Source organism: Aulostomus chinensis, chromosome 2, assembly GCF_037954235.1.
Source record: "Aulostomus chinensis isolate RoL2024-O1b breed Wild chromosome 2, RoL_Achi_v1.0, whole genome shotgun sequence".
NCBI lineage: Eukaryota > Metazoa > Chordata > Actinopteri > Syngnathiformes > Aulostomidae > Aulostomus > Aulostomus chinensis.
In genome coordinates this window covers 35,914,682-35,936,172 of record NC_141321.1, presented here as the reverse complement: position 1 = coordinate 35,936,172, position 21,491 = coordinate 35,914,682, and the positions used below count along the sequence as shown (strand labels likewise).

Genomic DNA, 21,491 nt, shown 5'->3' with positions numbered 1-21,491 from the left:
GGTCCATCATCATCATCTATGTCTGATGATGTCATAGCCAGATTGAAGGAAATGATCCCACTGGTGTTAGATTCACTGTCATGTCCTATTATAACAGACAAGCCTGCTGTCAACTTTAGCTCCACCCTCATCGATCATTTATCAATAAAGCAGCAGACACACTGAGAACAACACTGGACTGGACTCTAGCACCACTGTAAGGAACCTGGGAGATCTCTTTGATCAGGTTTCTTAAACTCCCACATCAATCAAACCTCCAGGTTGCCTTCTTTCACCTCCGTAACGCCACTACGATCAGAAACGTCCTGTCTCAAGAAGATGCAGAAAACCTAGTCCCTGCTTTTGTCACTTCCAGGCTGGATTACTGTGGTTCCTCCTATCAGGATCCACTGGTAGTCCATAAAGACTCTCCAGCTGCTGGTGGACTGACCAGAACCAGGAGAAAAGACCAGATCTCTCCCAGACTGGGTTCTCTGCACTGGAACCAGGAGGAGCCCAGCAGCAGCAGCAGCAGCAGCTGCTGGAGGAGCCTGCAGACCTGTCAGATCCATACTAGGATTCTAGATACTTCTTCTAACATCAAAGCCTTTAATAATCTGTAACTTTCAAATCTGACAGAGCTCCTAGTTCCCCACTACCCAGCTAGAACCCTTCACTGTCAGGATGCTGCTGGGTTCCTGCTGGTTTCTAGAGGCTCCAAGAGTTTAATGGGAGGTGGAGCCTCCAGTTATTAAGCTCCTCCTCTGTGGAACCATCTTCTAGTTCCAGTCCAGGATTTAGACCCCCTATATACATTTAAGACTTTCCTTGCTGATAAAGCTGACAGTTAGGGGGTATCAGGCTGCCCCCGCCCCCTCACTCTACTGCTATAAGCCTAGACTGGCAGGGATCTCCCATGATGCACTGGGCTTCTCTCTCTTCCTGTCCTCCTTCCTGTCTCACAGCTGCAGGTCACTAACTGGACTTCTTCCTCTGAGTCACCTCCCAGATCCCTGACTGATGCTGCTGGAGGAGGAGGCTGCAGACCTGCAGAGCCTCAGGCTGACACCTCCTACCACTAGTAGTACTGGTACTAGTAGTACTAGTACCAGTTGTACTAGCAACAACATCAGCATGCTGTTAGTACAAGTATCAGTACTACTGCTATAATGTTCTGGTGCTTCAGCTGCTGGTAGATGTTGTTATCGATGACAATCTATTCATCCATCTTCTTCCACTTATCCCGGGTCAGAACATGAGGGCAGCAGACTCAGCAGAGAGACCCAGACTTCCCACTTCCCTCTCCGGCTACTTCGTCCAGCTTTTCGCAGGGGATCCCGAGGTGTTCCCAGGCCAGCTGAGAAACATGGTCTCTCCTACGTGTCCTGGGACTTCCCTGAGCCCTCCTACCGTTTGAACGTTCCTCTGAACACCTCCCCAGGGAGGCGTCTGGGAGGCAGCCTGATCAGATGCCCAAACCACTTCATCTAACTCCTCTCAATGTGAAGGAGCAGCGGCTCTACTCTTAGCTCCTCCCAGATGGTGCAGCTTCTCACCCTTTCTGTGTCAGCCACCATCCGGAGGAAACTCATCTAGCCGCTTGTACCCGCAATCTCTCCCTTTTAGTCATTACCCAAAGCTCATGACCACATGTGAGGGTAGGAACATATTTCGACTGGTAAATTGAGAGCTTTGCCTTTTGGCTCAGCTCCCTCTCTACCATAAGGGACTGATGCAGAGTCCACATCACTGTAGATGCTGCACCAATCTCACAATCCATAGTTCCTTCACTCGTGAACAAGACCGCAAGGTACTCCTCCACTTTGGAAAGTGTCTCATCCCTGACCCGGAGATGGCACTCCACCCTTTTCTGTGCAAGAACCATGGACTCAGACTTGGAGGTTCTTTACACTTTGTTGCGAACGGATCCAGCGAGAACTGAAGGTCACAGCCTGATGAAGCAAGCAGGACCACATTGCCTGCAAACGTAGAGACCCAATCCTGCAACCATCAAACTGAATCCCCTCAACACCCTGGCTGTGGCTTGAAATTCTGTCTATCAAAGTTATGAACAGAATCGGTAATAAAGGGCAACCTAGGTGGAGTCCAACCATCACTGGAAATGAGTCCGGCTTACTGCTGGCAATGCGGACCAAGCTCTGACACCAGTCATACAGGGAGCAAACTGCCTGAATCAGGTGGTGCGATACTCCCGGAGCATCCCCCACAGGATTCTTCAAGGGACATGGTCAAATTCCTTCTCCAAGTCCATAAAACACATGTGGACTTGTTGGGCATGCACCCACAAGGACCCTGCCGAGAATGTAGAGCTAGTCTACAGTCCTACGATCAGGATGAAACCCACACTGCTCCTCCTGGATCCAATGTTTGACTATCCAATGCAACCTCCTCTCCAAAACCCCCAAACAGACCTTACCAGGAGTGCTGAGGAGTGTGATCCCATGATAGTTGGAACACACCCTCCAGGCTGGTCTGCCAATCCAGAGGCACCACCCCGATGTCCACACGATGCTGCAGTCGCATTAACCGAGACAGCCCTACAGCATCCAGGGCTTTGAGGAACACAGGGCAGATTTCATCCACTCCTGGGGCCCTGCCACCAAGGAGCTTTTTGACAACCTCTGGAACCTCAGCCTCAGAGATAAAAGGGCCAACCATAGAGTCCCCAGGCACTGCGTCCTCATTGGAAGACATGTTGGTGGGATTGAGGAGGCCTTCGAAGTATTCAGATTCAGATTCAGATTCAGAATCCACCAATGCACAACAACCCAAGTTGAGGTCAGCAGCACACTGCCCGCACCATACATGGTGATGACAGTGTACCGCTTCCCCTTCCTGAGACGGGGGATGGTGGTCCAGAATCTCTTCAAAGTCGTCCAGAAGTCAATCTACATGGCCTTGCTGAACTCCTCCCATGTCGGAGTTTTTATCTTGGCAACCACAAAAGCTGCACACTGCTTGGCCTGCTGGTATCTGTCAAGTGTCTACGGAGTCCCAAAAAGGCCCGATAGGACTCTTTTTTTGGCTTGATGGCATCCCTCACCACCGGAGTCCACCAACGGGCTCTGAGATTACCATTACGACAGGCATAGAGAACCTTACAGTCACAACTCAGATTCACTGCCTCAACAATGGAGGCAGGGAACATGGCTCACTAGGACTCAATGTCCACTGCCTCCCTTGGAACTTGGTTGAACCTCTCCCGGAGGTGGGAGTTGAAACTACTTCTGAAAGAAGATTCCACCACACATTCCCAGCAGACTCTCACAATACGTTTGGGCCTGCCAGGTCTGGCCAGTGTCTTCCCCCTTCCATCGGAGCCAAGTGACCACCAGGTGGTGATCAGTTGAGAGCTCTGCCCCTGTCTTCATTCAAGCGTCTAAGACATAAGGCCGCAAGTCCTCCGACATGGCCGTGAAGTCGAACCTCAAACTGTGGCCCAGGGTGTCCTGGTGCCAAAAGCACATGTGGGCACCCTTATGCTTGAACATGGTGTTCATTATGGACAATCTGTGATGAGCACAGAAGTCCAATAACAATGTCCTGCTCAAGTTCAGATCAGGGGGACATTTCTCCCAATCACGCCTCTCCAGGTCTCACTGTTGTCACAAACGTGAGCATTGGAGTCCCCCAGCAGAACAAGAAGGGGCACTTTCCAGTACTCTCTCTAGGGAATCCAAAAAGGTGGGGGTACTCTGAACTGCTATTTGTATATAGGCATGAACAACAGTCAGGACCCATCTCCCCACCTGAAGTTGGAGGGAGGCCACCCTCTTATCCACGAGGTTAAACTGTAACATACAGGCAATGAGCTGAGGGGCAACAAGTATTGCCACCCCTGCCCGTCGCCTCTCACTGCCAGAGTGGAAGAGAGTCCAACCCCCCTCGAGAGGACTGGTTCCAGAGCCCTTGCCGTATTTTGAGGTGAGTCTGACTATATCTAGCTGAAACGTCTTAACTTCATGCACCAGCTCAGGCTCTTTTCCTACTAGAGAGGTGACATTCCACATTCCCCGCCTCAGCTTCTGCAGCCGAGGATCAGACTTCCAAGGTCTCCATTCTCGACTGCCACCCATCTCACATGGAACCCAACTCCTTTGGCCCCTCCATTCGGTGGTAAGCCCATTGCAGGGGGGACCCACATTGCCTCTTAGGGCTGCGCCCAGCTGGGTCCCATGGATGCAGGCCTGACCACCAAGTGCTTCCCGCTGAACCCTGCCTCCAGGCCTAGCTCTATAGGAGGGCCCTGCTGACCCATGTCTGGGCAAAGGAAAACTTGAACCCAAGTTGTGTGTCTTCACTGGGGTCTTTTGAGTTTCTCTTTCCTTACCCCAGCACCTGTTTGTCTTGGGTACTCTACCAGGGGCATAAAAGCCGCAGCAACTTAGCTCCAAGGGTCACGGAAACTCATCCACCGCAATACAGTGACAGCTAAAGTAGGACAGAGGACAGAGACAGAAAGGAGAGGTAGCCTGTTTACTATTATTGTTGTTGTGTGTCTAAACACTCCCATCCCTCTGTCTTTCTCTCTGTATGTCTTACTTCTTCCGTCTTGTTCATGTCCCCGTCAGCCAGTCATTTTCTCTCTCTCCTTTCTCCCTCTCAGTCTGTCCCTCTGTTTTCTGTCTGTTTCTTCTCTGTCTTCGTCTGTCCCTGTTCTCTGTCTCTCTGCCTCCTTTCTCTCTCTCTTTATCCTTCTCTTTTCTGTCTTTTGTCTGTCTTTGTCTGTGTCCCTGTCCTCCGCCTCTCTCTCCCTCTCCCTCCAGCAGGTCAAAGCAGATGTCCGTCCCCATGGAGCCTGTATCTGCTCCTCCTTCCTTCCTGGTGAAGAAATGTTTTCATCTCTAATGTCTCAGATGTGCTTGTTCATGGAGAATTACTGGGTGGAGGTTCATAGAAGGACGAAGGTTCTAGACTTGCTCTACTTGGACAGAGGCAGCAGGGACTGATGGAGGGATATATAAAACTGAGACATAAAACTGACGACCTAAATTTAATTCCTCTTTGAGTTGCAGGCTGTTACAATGACATGTAAAGTCTACAACAAATTGTTTCGAATCAGGGATATGCCAGCTAATCTTGTCAATGACCCTCAGATGGCGGACCCACCATCCCTGGGGCCAGAGGTCTGCTATGGAGGTCCTGGGTGTCCTCAGTGTCCCAGGGCTGCGTCCTGCTGTCCGGGAACAGAGCGTGTGGCTGGCTGCCTCAGTGCTGCTGATCTCGAGTCCACGGATAAAGACGCCAGTGTTTCCCCTGCGAGCTGGCTCACTGAGAGGGCGGGGACATGGCCCATAGCGGGACGCCTCTGGGGTGGAGGGACAGTCAAAGCTCTGAGTCTTCCGCAGCTGCTGCCGTCTGGAGAGGGATGAAGAGGTGGGGATGTTGGAGCTGGTGGAGGAGTCAAGGTGGGGCAGGCTGGGACTGGAGGAGCACATGTCCATTTGAGCCGATGCATCCTCAGAGGATGAGGCGCTACGGAATAGATGCCGCAGGAGGGGCCTGTGCCGGGAGGTGAGAGGTGAGGAGGGCTTGGTGTCCACCTCAAGGGGGCTTGAGGTGTCCCTGACTCCCCAGAGCCCTGACAGCGTCCTCCTAGGGGTGGAGCTTCTCCTCTTAGTCGAGTTGGAGCGCTCTCTGCAGCCAGAGTCTCGAGTCCTTAGCGCAGCCTCCAGTTTTCTATCAAACACCTTCTGGGTCTCCTGACACTTGGACCAGGCAAAGCTCCACTGATGGAGACCTCGCTTGCCCCGCAGCTCACATGCTGCTGCCTTCATCTCCAGGAACAGAGCTTCTGGGATTGGTGGGTGCTTGCGTTGGTAGTCCTCCAGACAGCCAATCACAGCCTGGCACTTGTCTGGCAACATGCAATCCTCCATGGTGATGTCAGCCAGGTGACGCAGGCCGTCCAATGCCCAACCATATGCCTACAGAGAGAGAGGGAGGGAGAGAGACAATGAGGGATTAAGGATTGACCACCCGTTTACCTTTAACCTTTGTGACTTTTAACCTCTATCAGGAACCTTTCATGTAAAACAAAATTCAAATCAATTTTGTGGACCAACATTCTGACTGTCGCAGGTGAAGGCACGACATCACTGATGACGGGGAAGCTTTGACATATTTGTGAGCCGGCATCAATCTCCTGGCCGAGTCAGGGGAGGGGGAGCAGTGTGTGTGCGTGTGTGTGTGTGAGTGATAGAGACAGAGAGAAAAGAGGAGGCCTCTTAATTTTATATACTCAACTAACAGAGAGAAAGAGAGTCTTTATTCTCCAGACTGATGGCAAACCCATGACCTCATAGCTTTAACAGCCACACACTCACATGTACAAGCAAGACAACATGACCTCATCATTAATCTGGAAGTTTACAGGGTTGATCTGTTTATAGTTTACTTAATGGGGACAGGTACATGACATTAGCAGCTCACAACGCACGATAAAACAAGGCATGAGCTGGTAGCTACAGAGGTAGTGAAAATACAATTACATACAGTTACAATATCAATGGTAGGATATGTTAATGAGTGTCTGTACATGAGGTCACAACGAAAACATATGCACTTTTTCTCTCCCTCTCTCACTCACACACACACACACACACACACACACACACACACACACACACACACACACACACACACACACACAAAGCTCTACAGTAGGCCACTAGGTCATCGCTGGTGTGGGACCGGAGCGGCTGGTGCTCACATCACATCACCAAGCTAATCAGTCTGAAGGGCCTGGGCAATCAAACATTCACAACCCCCCCAGGGTGCAGGACCAGCAATAGAAGTCCAGGTCTGGGGAGGGGCTGAAAGGGGCCAGGGGGCGATGGGGTCCCTGAACAGGCTATAATAAGGGACAACAACTTGAGAAAAACGTAAGGAAAGGGGCAAACCCATGGTGGGATTCATCACTGAAGCTTTGATTTAAATTAATTGCAAAAAGGGACTTGAGAATTCAAAGTAGATTATTAAAATGGATTGGATAGGATACCAAATTCATACCACCCACCACCCTTAACAGGATAAGAGGGAGAAAATGGATGGAGGGATGGATGGATAGAAGGCTGGATGGATGGATAGAAGGATGGATGGGTGGATGGATGGATAGATGGGTGAATAATGGATGGGTGGATAGAAGGATGGATGGGTGGATGGATGGATAGAAGGATGGATAATGGATGGGTGGATAGAAGAATGGATGGGTGGATGGATGGATAATGGATGGGTGGATGGATAGAAGGATGGGTGGATGGATGGATAGAAGGATGGATGAATGATGGATGGATGGATGGATGGATAGAAGGATGGATGAATGGATGGCGAAGACAGAGGTCGATTGTCATGCTTGATTAAGGGTTGCTATATTGGAAAGGAGAAAAAAAAGCCGGGTCATTGTGTACCACATGTATGCAGAATATACGTGAAAAATGCAAAAAAAAAGAAAGAAAGAAAGGGGCCGGGGCAGCAGACGTGGGGGGCACGTGTCTCCTGGGAGGCTCACGCAGGGGAGCTGTTGGAGGACAACAACACCTCTCAACTTGCCCACATCTTCATTGAAGAAACTGAGCAAATCTACCTTTACTCATGTGGACAGCTTTTGTGACATCATCAGACCAATGCCCCATCAGTATTCTGGCTCTTGAGAGTTTTGGCTTCATTTCCTTTGAAGAGGCCTGTCCATCAGTAACGTCCCTCGTCCCTTGGTGTCATCCCTCATCCCTCTGTGTCATGCATCATCCATCAGCAACGTTTGACAGTCTTGTCCCTCATCCTTTGGTGTCGTCCCTCATCCATCAGCTACATCCATCAGTGAAGTCCCTAGGTCTCATCCCTTGTCCGTCCCTGACATGCATCAGAGTTGTCCATCGGATGTGTCAAAGCCAGTGGGACGATATCGACGCTGGAACCTGTGAAGGCAACAAGCAGCCCAGTATATTCTGGGGATTGTAGCTGTTTGTCTTCATGGACAACTTTGAGTGGAACCTTCAAACCTGAACACACTCAAGACACCGGTGGAGTCACCGTCCACTGCAAATGTCACCTGTTTGCAGGTCAATCCAGGCAGGACACAATCAATGTCAATTGAAGGAGAAGAAGGTGTCCATCAGGTGACCTAACTGATCAAACGCCGAGACAACAAGAGTGACTTGACCACATGACCAACAGTCATGTTAAATTTCAATTCTAACTTGACTCCTACAGGTGGGAGCGCCCAAGCAACACTTCTCACATATAGACACACACACACGATGACGTCCCATTCCTCGCAGAGCTCAGGAACACAAACTGTGAACGAGTCACAGTTCCAGCCACACAATTTTCACATGCCACCATCAAGATAACAGGTCGAATGTGGTCCAGAACTGGTCCTGGTACCAGAGACAGTGCTAGTAGTGAAGGGACAAACACACCGTTTTCTGAAGCGTAACCAGGAAAGCTCCCACTACTCCCCACACATACTGCTGCAAGCATTCCCGTAGTCTGAGTGTAAAGTGTAGAAAGTGTTGTACCTGATATGTTGAGGAGCCGCAGAACGAGTGAATGAGAGATGAGAGTGGTGAGAGGCATCCTGACCCCCCCACACACACACACACAAAATGACCGCCCACCCTCATTCAAACACTAAATGGCAGATGGGCGGTCCCAGCAGGAGGAAGGGGGAGGGTCACCACGGAAACAATGTCTTTATGAAAGGACTGAAAGAAGGAAGGAGGGAAAACTTGCTTTTTGGAGTGACACCACTGAGCACACATACACACACACACTCTCAAACACACAGCTTCCCTTGCTAAAACACAACACTGACTAACATTCATGGTGGGTGGTCAAACCTGAACCATCCATCCATCGTCATCTTCCGCTTATTCCTACACATTAAGGGTCGCGGGGGGACTAGAGCCTATCCCAGCATCTACAGGCGAGAGGCGGGGTACACCCTGGACAGGTCGCCAGTCCATCACAGGGCCAACATACAGAGACGAACAACCATTCACACTCACATTCACACCTACGGTCAATTTAGAGAATCAATCAGCATCGTCCCCAAATTGATGTCTTTGGACTGTGGAGGAAGCTGGAGTACCAGAGAGAACCCACGCAGGCACGGGGAGAACATGCAAACTCCACACAGAAAGATCCTGCGCCCGAGCCGGGACTCGAACCCGGAACCTTCTTGCTGTGAGGCCACAGTGCTGACCACTGCACCACCGTGCAGCTCCCAAACCTGAACCAAATCCTCAAAAATGATGATTTTCTGCATTAAGAGGGTCACTCGAGGTCCTGATGAGGTTCATGTTTCCATTAGGTGACGGCACCCCATCCTACAGGGGAAGGTTACCTGATCTAAGAAGCGGTAGAGTTGGACAGCCTGGTCAATTTTGTGCCCAGCAGCATTCACCCGCTGGGAGAAGTCCTGAAGCTGAACCCAGAAGGAATGAACTTTGACCTCATAGTGTCTCAGGTCAGGCGACAACATATCACTCCAACGCTCCAGACGACTCAACAGCTCCTCGCCGTCTTTGCAGCGTTCCTACAGAGACAGAGATCTTGAAGTCGAAGCACAAACTTGAGCATCAATCCATCCACCAATGGACGTACGTATGCTGAGGTGCAGAATTCCATGAAGTCCTGCTGTTTTTTGTCCAGAAGTTCGAGAGAATCATCGGCCTCCTCCAGAATCTTCAGACGCACATCCCCAACCTCCAGCAACCAGGACTTCACCTGGCACACATACACAGTGCCTTGCTCAGACAAACCAATTACTCATCAATCAGCTCATTGATAAATACAAAATGGGCAGGTCAAGTTGGGACATGTGGACTGGCTGGTGGCCATAAGTGAAACAAGACTGACCTCAGCGAAGCCACGCTCCAGGCTGTTGAATTCCACAATGAACTGCAGTTCCTTGGTCCTGGTGTTAGACAGCGCCACCAGGTGGTGGAGCAGCTCATCCACCTGGTTGTACAGTTTGGAAGCTACCTGTACTGCCGCCCGGTAGTCCACCGTCATACTGACATTACCCTCCTCCCGGCAGAGCCCTACCAACATGGCTCCACCCTCCTGCTGTAACTGGACCAATCGGCTGTCTTCTAGGATGCTACGCATCATAGCCTCATACCTGGACAGCAGCTGCTCCGCCTCCTGGGAAAGACAGAGGACTGTGACCCCAATCACAACTGACCTTTACTGAACAATCTGAGTGGCAAGCAATGAGCTGATATCACAAGACGTCTCCCTGGTCGAACCGTGCTCTGCATTCATAAGAGACGTGTCGCTCCAGCTGGACATCTGACTGTGAATCAACATGTGACGTTTACCTGGATGACCATTATTGAACAGCTGGGCTGATAGCTGGGACCAGTAAAGCTGAACTAGAAAAGACTACTGAGACTGTGACACCTTCCACGTGTTGGCAGTTGGTTTCTCAGCTCCAGCTGATCATTTTGATGTGCTACGAAGCCATGATAGGACTACGAGGGGGGAACGCTCTGGCTCCGCAGGCGTCACGCATGGAAGTGAGGCATCAACCACCACTTGAAAATATTCACAGGTTGTTTCCCATCTAACAAGGCAATGACATCAATGTAGCTGTGACATCATCGAGACTTCCGCATTGACACGCGTGCGTAGCTTCATCTGGCTTTTTAGCAGCAATGTTAGGAGGAATGACCTTGGCAGTGGTGGGCAGCGGCGTGGACTTCAGGATGTTGATGGTTGTCTGCAGTAGGTTGATGACATCTTCACACTGTGTGCTCAGCTGCTCCACCCTCTGAAGACACAACAAACATGGTTATAGTCAGGTGACATCAAGAGTCATGTGATCAGAGATGTGGAGACATGTGACAACTGACAATAAACACAATCCTGTGAGGACATGAAGAAACGTGAACACCGCCAGCAACTGGTTTACTTTACTGTGTGTAGGCATGTATGTGTGTAGGTGTGTATGTGTGTAGGCGTGTATGTGTGCAGGTGTGTATGTGTGCAGGTGTGCAGGCGTGTATGTGTGTATGTGTGCAGGTGTGTAGGTGTGTAGGTGTGCAGGCGTGTATGTGTGTAGGCGTGTATGTGTGTAGGTGTGTAGGCGTGCAGGTGTGCAGGCGTGTATGTGTGTAGGCGTGTATGTGTGCAGGTGTGTATGTGTGCAGGCGTGTAGGTGTGCAGGCGTGTAGGTGTGTAGGCGTGTATGTGTGCAGGCTTGTATGTGTGCAGGCGTGTAGGCGTGTATGTGTGCAGGCGTGTATGTGTGCTGGTGTGTATGTGTGTAGGCGTGTAGGTGTGCAGGCGTGTAGGTGTGTAGGCGTGTATGTGTGCAGGCGTGTATGTGTGCAGGCGTGTATGTGTGCAGGCGTGTAGGTGTGTAGGCGTGTAGGTGTGCAGGCGTGTAGGTGTGTAAGCGTGTAGGCGTGTATGTGTGCAGGCGTGTAGGTGTGTAGGCGTGTATGTGTGCAGGTGTGTAGGTGTGTATGTGTGCATGTGTGTAGGTGTGCAGGTGTGTAGGTGTGTATGTGTGCATGTGTGTAGGTGTGTATGTGTGCAGGTGTGTATGTGTGAAGGCGTGTAGGTGTGTATGTGTGCATGCGTGTATGTGTGAAGGTGTGTAGGTGTGTATGTGTGTGGGTGTGCATGTGTGTGGGTGTGCATGTGTGTGGGTGTGTATGTGTGTAGGTGTGTACGTGTGCATGTGTGTAGGTGTGTATGTGTGCATACGTGTAGGTGTGTAGGTGTGCATGTGTGCAGGTGTGAAAGTGTGCATGTGTGTATGTGTGCAGGTGTGCGTGTGCTAACTGATCTCCAGCTGATCCAGCGTCTCTGATTGAATGTGAATGAGCCTCCAAACTCAGCAGGAAGCTGATGGAGCGCCACGTGTTTCTGAAGACACTTGAGAGAGACCAACCTCTGCACCTGAATACACAAAGACACACACACACACACACTCACAGTATTAATTATCAATCTGAAGATTTTCAGGTGTTTCACAATCAGTAAATTTGTACCGAAGGTCAACATTTCTGTCTTCTAGAGTTGCAGTGAGGGAGGTCAGGGTCGCTGCGTAGAGCAACGGCGTTGGTGGAGGACACATAGTCATCAAGTGGTCACAGGTGTCAGGTTACCTGAAGGGCTGCAGCCTTGTCCACATGCAGTAATGCGTTCTTATTGACAAGCAGCAGCAAAGAGTGGATTGAGCCAGGGACATCTTCCTATACAGACACACACACACTCACAGTATTAATTATCAATCTGAAGATTGTCAGGTGTTTCACATGAATCAATAAAGTTGAACCGAAGGTCAACATTTCTGTCTTCTAGTCCAGGGGTGGGCAACCCTGTGCCATGGAGGGCCGCGTGTATGCAGGTTGTCCTTCCAACCCAACCCTTAAACAGGTGATTCCACTGATGAACACACCTTCAGCCACAGAGGAGTGTTCATCAGTGGAATCACCTGTTTAAGGGTTAGGTTGGAAGGACAACAGCTCTCCATGGCACAGGGTTGCCCACCCCTGGACTAGAGAGTCGCAGTGAGGGAGGTCAGGGTCGCTGCATAGAGCAACGGCATGGGTGGAGGACACAATGTTCTCCACCCATGAGGGCAGGTGATGTATTTAGTCTCAGGTATTTGAGGCTGAAGGATGGACCAGTCACACCTCTGAACATCCACTGACCACTGGGCCAGGACTGGTGCCACCCGCCAGGAGACAACTCACACAACAATCACCCATCGCTGAGCTGGTGGAAGACAGAGGGACCCCAGAACGAGCTCATGCTCACTGAGAACATTCCAAAGCTCCTGAACCAGCACAGAAGGCTCCGTGGAAGCAAAGTTACTCATGAGGCAGCATGCAGGCATGTCAGGTTTATTTGTGTGTCACCAAACCCCAACCAAAGTTCTGTCCTGACTCAGTCCAAGTAGAGCAGGTCCAGCACCTCCCTCCTTCAGTGAACCTCCACCCAACAATTCTCCATCAGCAGCACATCCTGCAACAGCAGCCACCAGAACCGTCCTTTACCAGCAGGAAGGTGGAGCAGATCCAGGATCAGTGGGGACGGAGAGAGAGAAGGAGAGCAGGACAGAGACAAAGACAGAGAATGGAGGAGGACAGAGAGACAGAAGGAAAGAGAGAGGGACAGAGAGAGAAAGGAGGAGAGACTGATGGACAGAGACAAAGACAGAGAATGGAGGAAGACAGAGACAGAAGGAAAGAGGGACAGAGATAAAGAGGGAGAGAAAGGAGGAGAGACTGACGGACAGAGACAAAGAGAGAATGGAGGAAGAAAGAGAGACAGAAGGAAAGAGAGGGACAGAGATAAAGAGAGAGAGAAAGGAGGAGAGACTGACGGACAGAGACAAAGAGAGAATGGAGGAAGACAGAGAGACAGAAGGAAAGAGAGGGACAGAGATAAAGACAGCACTTGAGGCTGGATGCAAATCGGTGCAAAAAACAACGGGGCAGGAGTTTAACTACGTTCAAGATGTTCCGCAGTCAAACTGCTGTGTGCAGGATCCAGTTTACCTGGAGCCATGGTCAAAATTCTCACAGACCCCTCATGATCACAGAGGTGACGGCTACAGGATGAGAGAGGTTTTTCAGAGGAACAAAGAGATTCTCTAGAGAACAGCGAGGTTCTCAGAGGAAGAGAGAAGTTCTCTTGACAACAGAGAGCTTCTCGGAGGAACAGACAGGTTTCTGATAGATGGTATTTAAGAGGATCATCAGAAACCAGACACTGTGTCTATAGGTCCTTTACAGATTGTGATGATCTTAGGGATTCCATATCTGGAAATCAGCTGATTTCAACGATATCTGTGTCTCATTCACGTCAAGTGTGATTTCTGGTGATCAGAATGAGCTGGGGAGGTCAGTGCCGTTTACTTAGGAGATCATCCAGGGTTCCCACTCTTTCCCTGAAATTATTTTCCAGGACATTTTCAGCAGCTACAGAGATGAGTTACTACGTCCGACGCTACTCCACCTCTCTGTCCCCCTGTCCCCCTGGAAGTGTTCTTTTCTACAGTTGTAACTTGCATTTGTCCAGATTGTTTCCATGATTTGATGTGCAGTCTATGGCTATAATTTATCTATGAAAAATTATAATGACAAATGTATGATAGAATAATACAAACACCCAGAGATTACAGCGTCATTAGTTGTTCCAGTTGTTAGCACAACCTTCTTGCTGGGGGGCCACAGTGATGACCACTGCACCACCGTGCCGCCTTTGCGGTTCTATTGTCAGACAATAAAACAAGTGAGAAATCCTGGTTGAAACGTGGCCCATCAAGATGTTAACCTGTTAACCATAATTAACTTGAAGCTCTCGCTCTGAACATGTTCTCAGTCTCTGAGCTCTGAGTCACGCTGCATCTCACTCCGGACTCAGTAAAGGACACGCTCACTGACTCTCCTCAGGAGTTTGTGGCCGCGGGAGAGAAAAACCGCACACTCGCGGACCGACACCAGCGAAACTTTTCAACTTAAAGTCGCTAGTTTTGTCTCTAGGCACTAAATCCTTAACGGTGTCTGAAAAGTCGCTAGATCCAGCGTCAAAAACTGAAAACACTGGATTGCAAAACCGCTCTAAGCGGAAATGCAAATTTGATTGGCCGGTGGCGTCACGTGTGCGCTGCGCTGGCTATAAGCATAGATGCGCTGGGCTCAGAATGATGTGACAACAGACATGCATGTGTGGGGAGGACAAATAATTTTCCAGGAAATATTAACCGTTTCCTGGACACTTGTCCCTTTTTCCCATCGTCCATATGTTTTCCATGACTGGAAAATTGTTCAATCATTTTCCAGGTTTTCTAGGACGTGTGGGAACCCTGTCATGTGACACTGATGTACACAGGATGGTTATATTTGTCTCACCTGCAGAGACTGCAGGGCAGAGAATAGGGCAGGGACAGGATCAGCACTGCGGGCGTCCACCAACACCGTCAGGCCCAGCGCTTGTACATCCTCCCTACAACACACAGCAAGTGATTTCAGCGGAGAAAGAACAGAGACAGCTTTACTGTTGAAGGAGGCCAAGGCTCCTACCTGAGGGTGGAGGAATAGTAGCGAAAGAGGCGCAGGACCTCACTGCTCACACAGTCAGGGTTGGACCACACGGTGTTCCTGGTGCAGATGGTTAGCAGAGCCCGCCCACTTCGGTCTCTGGTTCCTGAAGGCACAGACATGTTTGCTACAATGACACTGGCGCCAAGTAAACCTAAACTTCCCCGTTGACCTTTAGACCGGCAGAAGCAAGCGGTGCAGTTAAGTGAGACAGAATACCATGACCCCGCCGACACCAGCCAGGAGAGATGATAATGATGATAATGATGAAAAAAGGTGAAGAGAAGAGCTCCTCAAACTTCATTAAACAAGTTCCACCTCAGAAAAACTTCAACTCCCATAGAAGCACCATGGTGCCCAGAACTGAACTACAGTAACTACAGCTCAGCTCCAGCAGGGGGCCAACATGGTTCCTGAGGGGACACATCAGCCAGTTAGAAGGAGGCATGAAACACACCTGCTGGAATATGTTTGTGAATCTGAACTGGTTCAACTGGATATGTCAGCCTGGTGAACTCGAAAGATCCACTTGGTACCAATTACAGATCTATATATTGATGTATTGATCACTGATCAGACACGCTGGGTTATCTTATAAATATATGAAAATAACTAAGTGGGTGGAGCCTCTGATATCAGTGCTCTCATCCAGCTGTTGCAGGAATCTGTGACATCAGCAGACAGCTAGAACCTCTATTGGAGTACCTTATGTAGTAGTACATTATTCATTATTATTGTTATAATTATTATTATTGTTATAATAACAATTAAGAACAATTAATATTATGATTATTCCTGTCATTATGCACATATACATAACCATCCAGGTACACACAGGCACACGCACATGTATATATGCATATATATATATATATATATGTATGTGTGTGTGTATGTATATATATATATATATATATATATGTATATGTGTGTGTGTATATATATACACATACATACACACACATATATATGCATATATATGTATATATATGCATATATAATTTTATATATATATAAATATAATTATATATGCATATATATATATATATATATATATATATAAAATCTTTGTTTTCTCTTCTTTGCTATTTTTAGTCTATTCTATGGTAACAGTGCTGTGAATGTATGTTGAGGAGAGTGCAATTTCCCTGGTGGAACATCCAAAAGGGATTAATAAAGTAGTCTGTCTGTCTGTCTGTCATACCCAAGGCACACCCAATACACACAGTACAGGCTCAGTACACACTCACTATATACTCAGTACACGCTCAGTAAATGCTGAATACTCAGTGCATGCTCAGAACACGTTCAGTACACATACAGGCCACACTCAGTACCGGCTCCTGCAGAGACACAGGGCGCCACAGCGCAGAGCGCTGCTTAAACACACATGGTGATGGAGATGCAGCAGGAAGTTGTAGAACCAGACAGACAGACAGACAGATTACTTTATTAATCCCTTTTGGACGTTCTGCCAGGGAAATTGCAATCTCCTACACATTCACAGCACTGTGAATGTTAGCAGTTGGTTCATAGCAAGTCATGTTGGTCAGTTATTAAGCTGTTATGTTTCAACTCTCCAGCCCGCCCACATGCAGGGCAACCCACCAGGATTCATCCTGCGTCTCCAGACAGGCTATATATATATATATATATATATATATATATATATATATATATATATATATATATATATATATGTGTGTGTGTGTGTGCCTGTGTGTACCTGAATGTGATTTTGTATATGTGCATAGTAACAGGAATAATAATAATAATTATAATATTAATTATTACTGGGCTGCACGGTGGAGCAGTGGTCCTCCCTGTGGCCCCCCATCAAGAAGGTTGTGGGTGGAGCCCCGGCTGCAGCACGGGATCTTTCTATGTGAGTCTCCATGCTCTCCCTGTTCCTGCTGGGTTCTCTCTGGTACTCCAGCTTCCTCCACAGTCCAAAGACATCAAGAGGGACCAGGTTAATCCAGACTCTAAATTGACCGTAGGCGTGGCTGGGAGAGCCAATGGTTGTCTGTCTCTATGTGTTGGCCCTGCCATGGACTGGCAACCTGTCCAGGGTGAACCCCGCCTCTCGCCTGTTGGGATAGGCTCCACCCCCCCGCGACCCTTAATGTGTAGGAATAAGCGGAAGATGACGATGGATTAATTATTACTATTATAACAATAACAATAATGATGATCAAATATAATAATAGTAATAATAGCAGCAGTAATAATAATGATGACGATATAATATAATAATAATAATAATAATAATAATAATAGCAGCAGTAGTAACAATAGTAATAATAATGTGTTGCTCTGCGCCTGAAGTACCTTCAGGCTCAGGCCCTAATAATAATAGTAATAATAATAATAATTAAAGCTGCAAACAGCGTTGTTAGGGCCTGAGCCCCCGTGCGGCCTATGGCCGCGTCCTTGACACCGGCCCGAATCCAACGGTGTCATCGGCAAATCCCTAGGCCTTGTAGTTTAGGAGATAGAAGCCTCAGTGCGCTGCACAGTGTGACTGCAGAGCTGAGAGCCGGCCCTTTAAGAGCCCCTCCCTTCTCTGCTCGCTCTCTGCCATCTCTGTCAGAGCTGAGAGCAGAGCTGAGAGCAGAGCTGCCAGCTGGCCCTTTAAGAACCCCTCCCCCACTGCTCTGTCTCTGATCTGCACTGGAGTGGAGAGCAGAGCTGAGAGCCGGCCCTTTAAGAACCCCTCCCCCACTGCTCTGTCTCTGATCTGTGCTAGAGTGAGAGCAGAGCTGAGAGCTGGCCCTTTAAGAACCCCTCCCCACTGCTCTGTCTCTGATCTGTGCTAGAGTGGGAGCAGAGCTGAGAGCTGGCCCTTTAAGAACCCCTCCCCACTGCTCTGTCTCTGATCTGTGCTAGAGTGGGAGCAGAGCTGAGAGCTGGCCCTTTAAGAACCCCTCCCCCACTGCTCTGTCTTTGATCTGTGCTAGAGTGGGAGCAGAGCTGAGAGCTGGCCCTTTAAGAACCCCTCCCCCACTGCTCTGTCTCTGATCTGTGCTAGAGTGGGAGCAGAGCTGAGAGCTGGCCCTTTAAGAACCCCTCCCCCACTGCTCTGTCTCTGATCTGTGCTAGAGTGGGAGAGCAGAGCTGAGAGCTGGCCCTTTAAGAACCCCTCCCCCACTGCTCTGTCTTTGATCTGTGCTAGAGTGGGAGAGCAGAGCTGAGAGCTGGCCCTTTAAGAACCCCTCCCCCACTGCTCTGTCTCTGATCTGTGCTAGAGTGGGAGCAGAGCTGAGAGCTGGCCCTTTAAGAACCCCTCCCCCACTGCTCTGTCTTTGATCTGTGCTAGAGTGGGAGAGCAGAGCTGAGAGCTGGCCCTTTAAGAACCCCTCCCCCACTGCTCTGTCTCTGATCTGTTCTAGAGTGAGAGCAGAGCTGAGAGCTGGCCCTTTAAGAACCCCTCCCCCACTGCTCTGTCTCTGATCTGTGCTAGAGTGAGAGCAGAGCTGAGAGCTGGCCCTTTAAGAACCCCCCCCCCACTGCTCTGTCTTTGATCTGTGCTAGAGTGGAGAGCAGAGCTGAGAGCTGGCCCTTTAAGAACCCCTCCCCCACTGCTCTGTCTTTGATCTGTGCTAGAGTGAGAGCAGAGCTGAGAGCTGGCCCTTTAAGAACCCCTCCCCCACTGCTCTGTCTCTGATCTGTGCTAGAGTGAGAGCAGAGCTGAGAGCTGGCCCTTTAAGAACCCCTCCCCCACTGCTCTGTCTTTGATCTGTGCTAGAGTGAGAGCAGAGCTGAGAGCTGGCCCTTTAAGAACCCCTCCCCCACTGCTCTGTCTCTGATCTGTGCTAGAGTGAGAGCAGAGCTGAGAGCTGGCCCTTTAAGAACCCCTCCCCCACTGCTATGTCTCTGATCTGTGCTAGAGTGAGAGCAGAGCTGAGAGCTGGCCCATTAAGAACCCCTCCCCCACTGCTCTGTCTCTGATCTGTGCTAGAGTGAGAGCAGAGCTGAGAGCTGGCCCTTTAAGAACCCCTCCCCCACTGCTCTGTCTCTGATCTGTGCTAGAGTGGAGAGCAGAGCTGAGAGCTGGCCCTTTAAGAACCCCTCCCCCACTGCTCTGTCTTTGATCTGTGCTAGAGTGAGAGCAGAGCTGAGAGCTGGCCCTTTAAGAACCCCTCCCCACTGCTCTGTCTCTGATCTGTGCTAGAGTGAGAGCAGAGCTGAGAGCTGGCCCTTTAAGAACCCCTCCCCCACTGCTCTGTCTTTGATCTGTGCTAGAGTGAGAGCAGAGCTGAGAGCTGGCCCTTTAAGAACCCCTCCCCCACTGCTCTGTCTTTGATCTGTGCTAGAGTGAGAGCAGAGCTGAGAGCTGGCCCTTTAAGAACCCCTCCCCCACTGCTCTGTCTTTGATCTGTGCTAGAGTGAGAGCAGAGCTGAGAGCTGGCCCTTTAAGAACCCCTCCCCCACTGCTCTGTCTTTGATCTGTGCTAGAGTGAGAGCAGAGCTGAGAGCTGGCCCTTTAAGAACCCCTCCCCCACTGCTCTGTCTCTGATCTGTGCTAGAGTGAGAGCAGAGCTGAGAGCTGGCCCTTTAAGAACCCCTCCCCCACTGCTCTGTCTCTGATCTGTGCTAGAGTGAGAGCAGAGCTGAGAGCTGGCCCTTTAAGAACCCCTCCCCCACTGCTCTGTCTCTGATCTGTGCTAGAGTGAGAGCAGAGCTGAGAGCTGGCCCTTTAAGAACCCCTCCCCCACTGCTCTGTCTTTGATCTGTGCTAGAGTGAGAGCAGAGCTGAGAGCTGGCCCTTTAAGAACCCCTCCCCCACTGCTCTGTCTTTGATCTGTGCTAGAGTGAGAGCAGAGGAGGATTAAGAGAAATGTCGTGTGTAAAAGCTGAATAAGTCGGCAAAAAGTAACACATAAGACCATATTTTTGTAGGGATTTTTGTCAGGAATAACGTGGTGTGTTTTTAAAAGCTGTGGGATGGATGGTATAGACATTTGTTTGAGAGTATGTACCCTGAGAGGACACGCTCTCCCCATAGACTTCCATTGTAAGCGTGAAACGTGTCTCCCCCACTTTGACGGCTCAAAAAATCCAAACCGAGCGCGTAGTATATTAACCTTGAAAGATTTTGAAGAGCACAGTTGGGAGAGTAATGTGTGAAAGTTTGGAAGCGCTGCCATTTACGGTTTAGGAGGAGATAGATTTTGTTGGGGGAGTAAAAAAAGTCCTGATTTTGACAGTTTTGTCCAATTTGTGGACATTCTGTTGTAGATAGGTGAGGGGTCAGAGTGTAGGAATTGTTGGTCTTGATGAGATGAGTGCAACGGTGTTGGTCCCATGTTTGTGGGACTTTCGTGTGAGGAGTTATAGCGCTCGAAATTATAGCGCTCGAAATTATAAAATATTATGTTTTTTTGTGTGGCTCCGTAGGTGGCGCTATAGAATTTTGTGGTGTTTTGATTTTTGATTAGTGAATGTTTAGCCAGACCAGTAAATTGTGCCGAATTTCAGTGAATTTCATGCATGTTCAGGGGTGAAATTAGATGATGCTCATATTGGGCGCTCACTGACAGCAAGAACAGTCCAGGACCAGGTTTTGAATGGTGTGGATGTGAAAACAGCTCCGGGCCGTCTGGCCCAGCTGCCTCATGGGTGTTGGGGGGGCTGGGACACTGGTTAGTGGGTGTTTGTAGTGTTTTTAGTGCTGCTGATGTGTTGATCTGCCAAGCAAACATGATAGGGCAAGGCAAGGCAATTTAGGGCCTCCCTAATAATAATATACATTATCTTGTACTGCACATGAGTGTCCGGTTGTTATCAGGCAGGTTAATGGTGCTCAGCCCTCTCCTCCAGTTCCCCCCCCCCCCCCCCCCTCCAGTGAGGAGTTTATTTTTTTTAACTTTATTTTTAAGAAATTTTACAATATATATGGAAAAAAGGGGGGAAAAAATAGAAAAAGACATTAACAAACGGCACAGATGGGAAAATAAAAAGCACAGGGGGAAAATGGATCAATGTAATACATACATTTTAAGAGATAGAGCTAGGTCCAGGTCTCAAAGACATTACAGTCTTTTTATCTTTGTTTGTCCACAATCTATCATTCATATTATAGAGCATAAAGTACTCAAAGCCAAGACAACAAAACACAATTAATCACATTAATAAATGCTAACTGTGTCCTGCTATGGTGAGGAACCATATCCCAAATGAGCTGTCCATTTCCTCCAGTATGTAGAGAATTTATCCATGCACAAGTTCAAGGAAAAAGTCAGTCTTTCCATGTCATATATTTCTTTCACAATTGTAATCCACTCCTCTTTCGATGGGGGCTCTTTTGATAGCCATTTCCTCGTAATAGCTTTTTTACTGGCTACCAACATTATTTTAATCAAGTATTTATCAGTAACATTGATTGTGGGGGAGATATTACCAAGACAAATTGTACAAAAATCG

At 49.0% G+C, this 21,491-nt stretch overlaps 1 protein-coding gene across 1 annotated transcript in view; it reads right to left on the bottom strand.

Moving 5' to 3' along the window:
• Nucleotides 1-21,491, bottom strand: part of plekhg4 (pleckstrin homology and RhoGEF domain containing G4) — a 50,530-nt gene that overhangs the window by 4,264 nt on the left and 24,775 nt on the right. The window contains exons 6-14 of the mRNA XM_086196410.1: nucleotides 15,048-15,171; nucleotides 14,877-14,970; nucleotides 12,123-12,209; nucleotides 11,797-11,913; nucleotides 10,679-10,777; nucleotides 9,862-10,149; nucleotides 9,607-9,729; nucleotides 9,347-9,538; nucleotides 5,110-5,927 (exon numbers count right to left, since the gene is read on the bottom strand). Of these exons, the coding sequence (XP_086052536.1) occupies nucleotides 5,110-5,927; nucleotides 9,347-9,538; nucleotides 9,607-9,729; nucleotides 9,862-10,149; nucleotides 10,679-10,777; nucleotides 11,797-11,913; nucleotides 12,123-12,209; nucleotides 14,877-14,970; nucleotides 15,048-15,171 (1,942 nt within the window). The remainder of the gene's footprint in view (nucleotides 1-5,109; nucleotides 5,928-9,346; nucleotides 9,539-9,606; nucleotides 9,730-9,861; nucleotides 10,150-10,678; nucleotides 10,778-11,796; nucleotides 11,914-12,122; nucleotides 12,210-14,876; nucleotides 14,971-15,047; nucleotides 15,172-21,491) is intronic.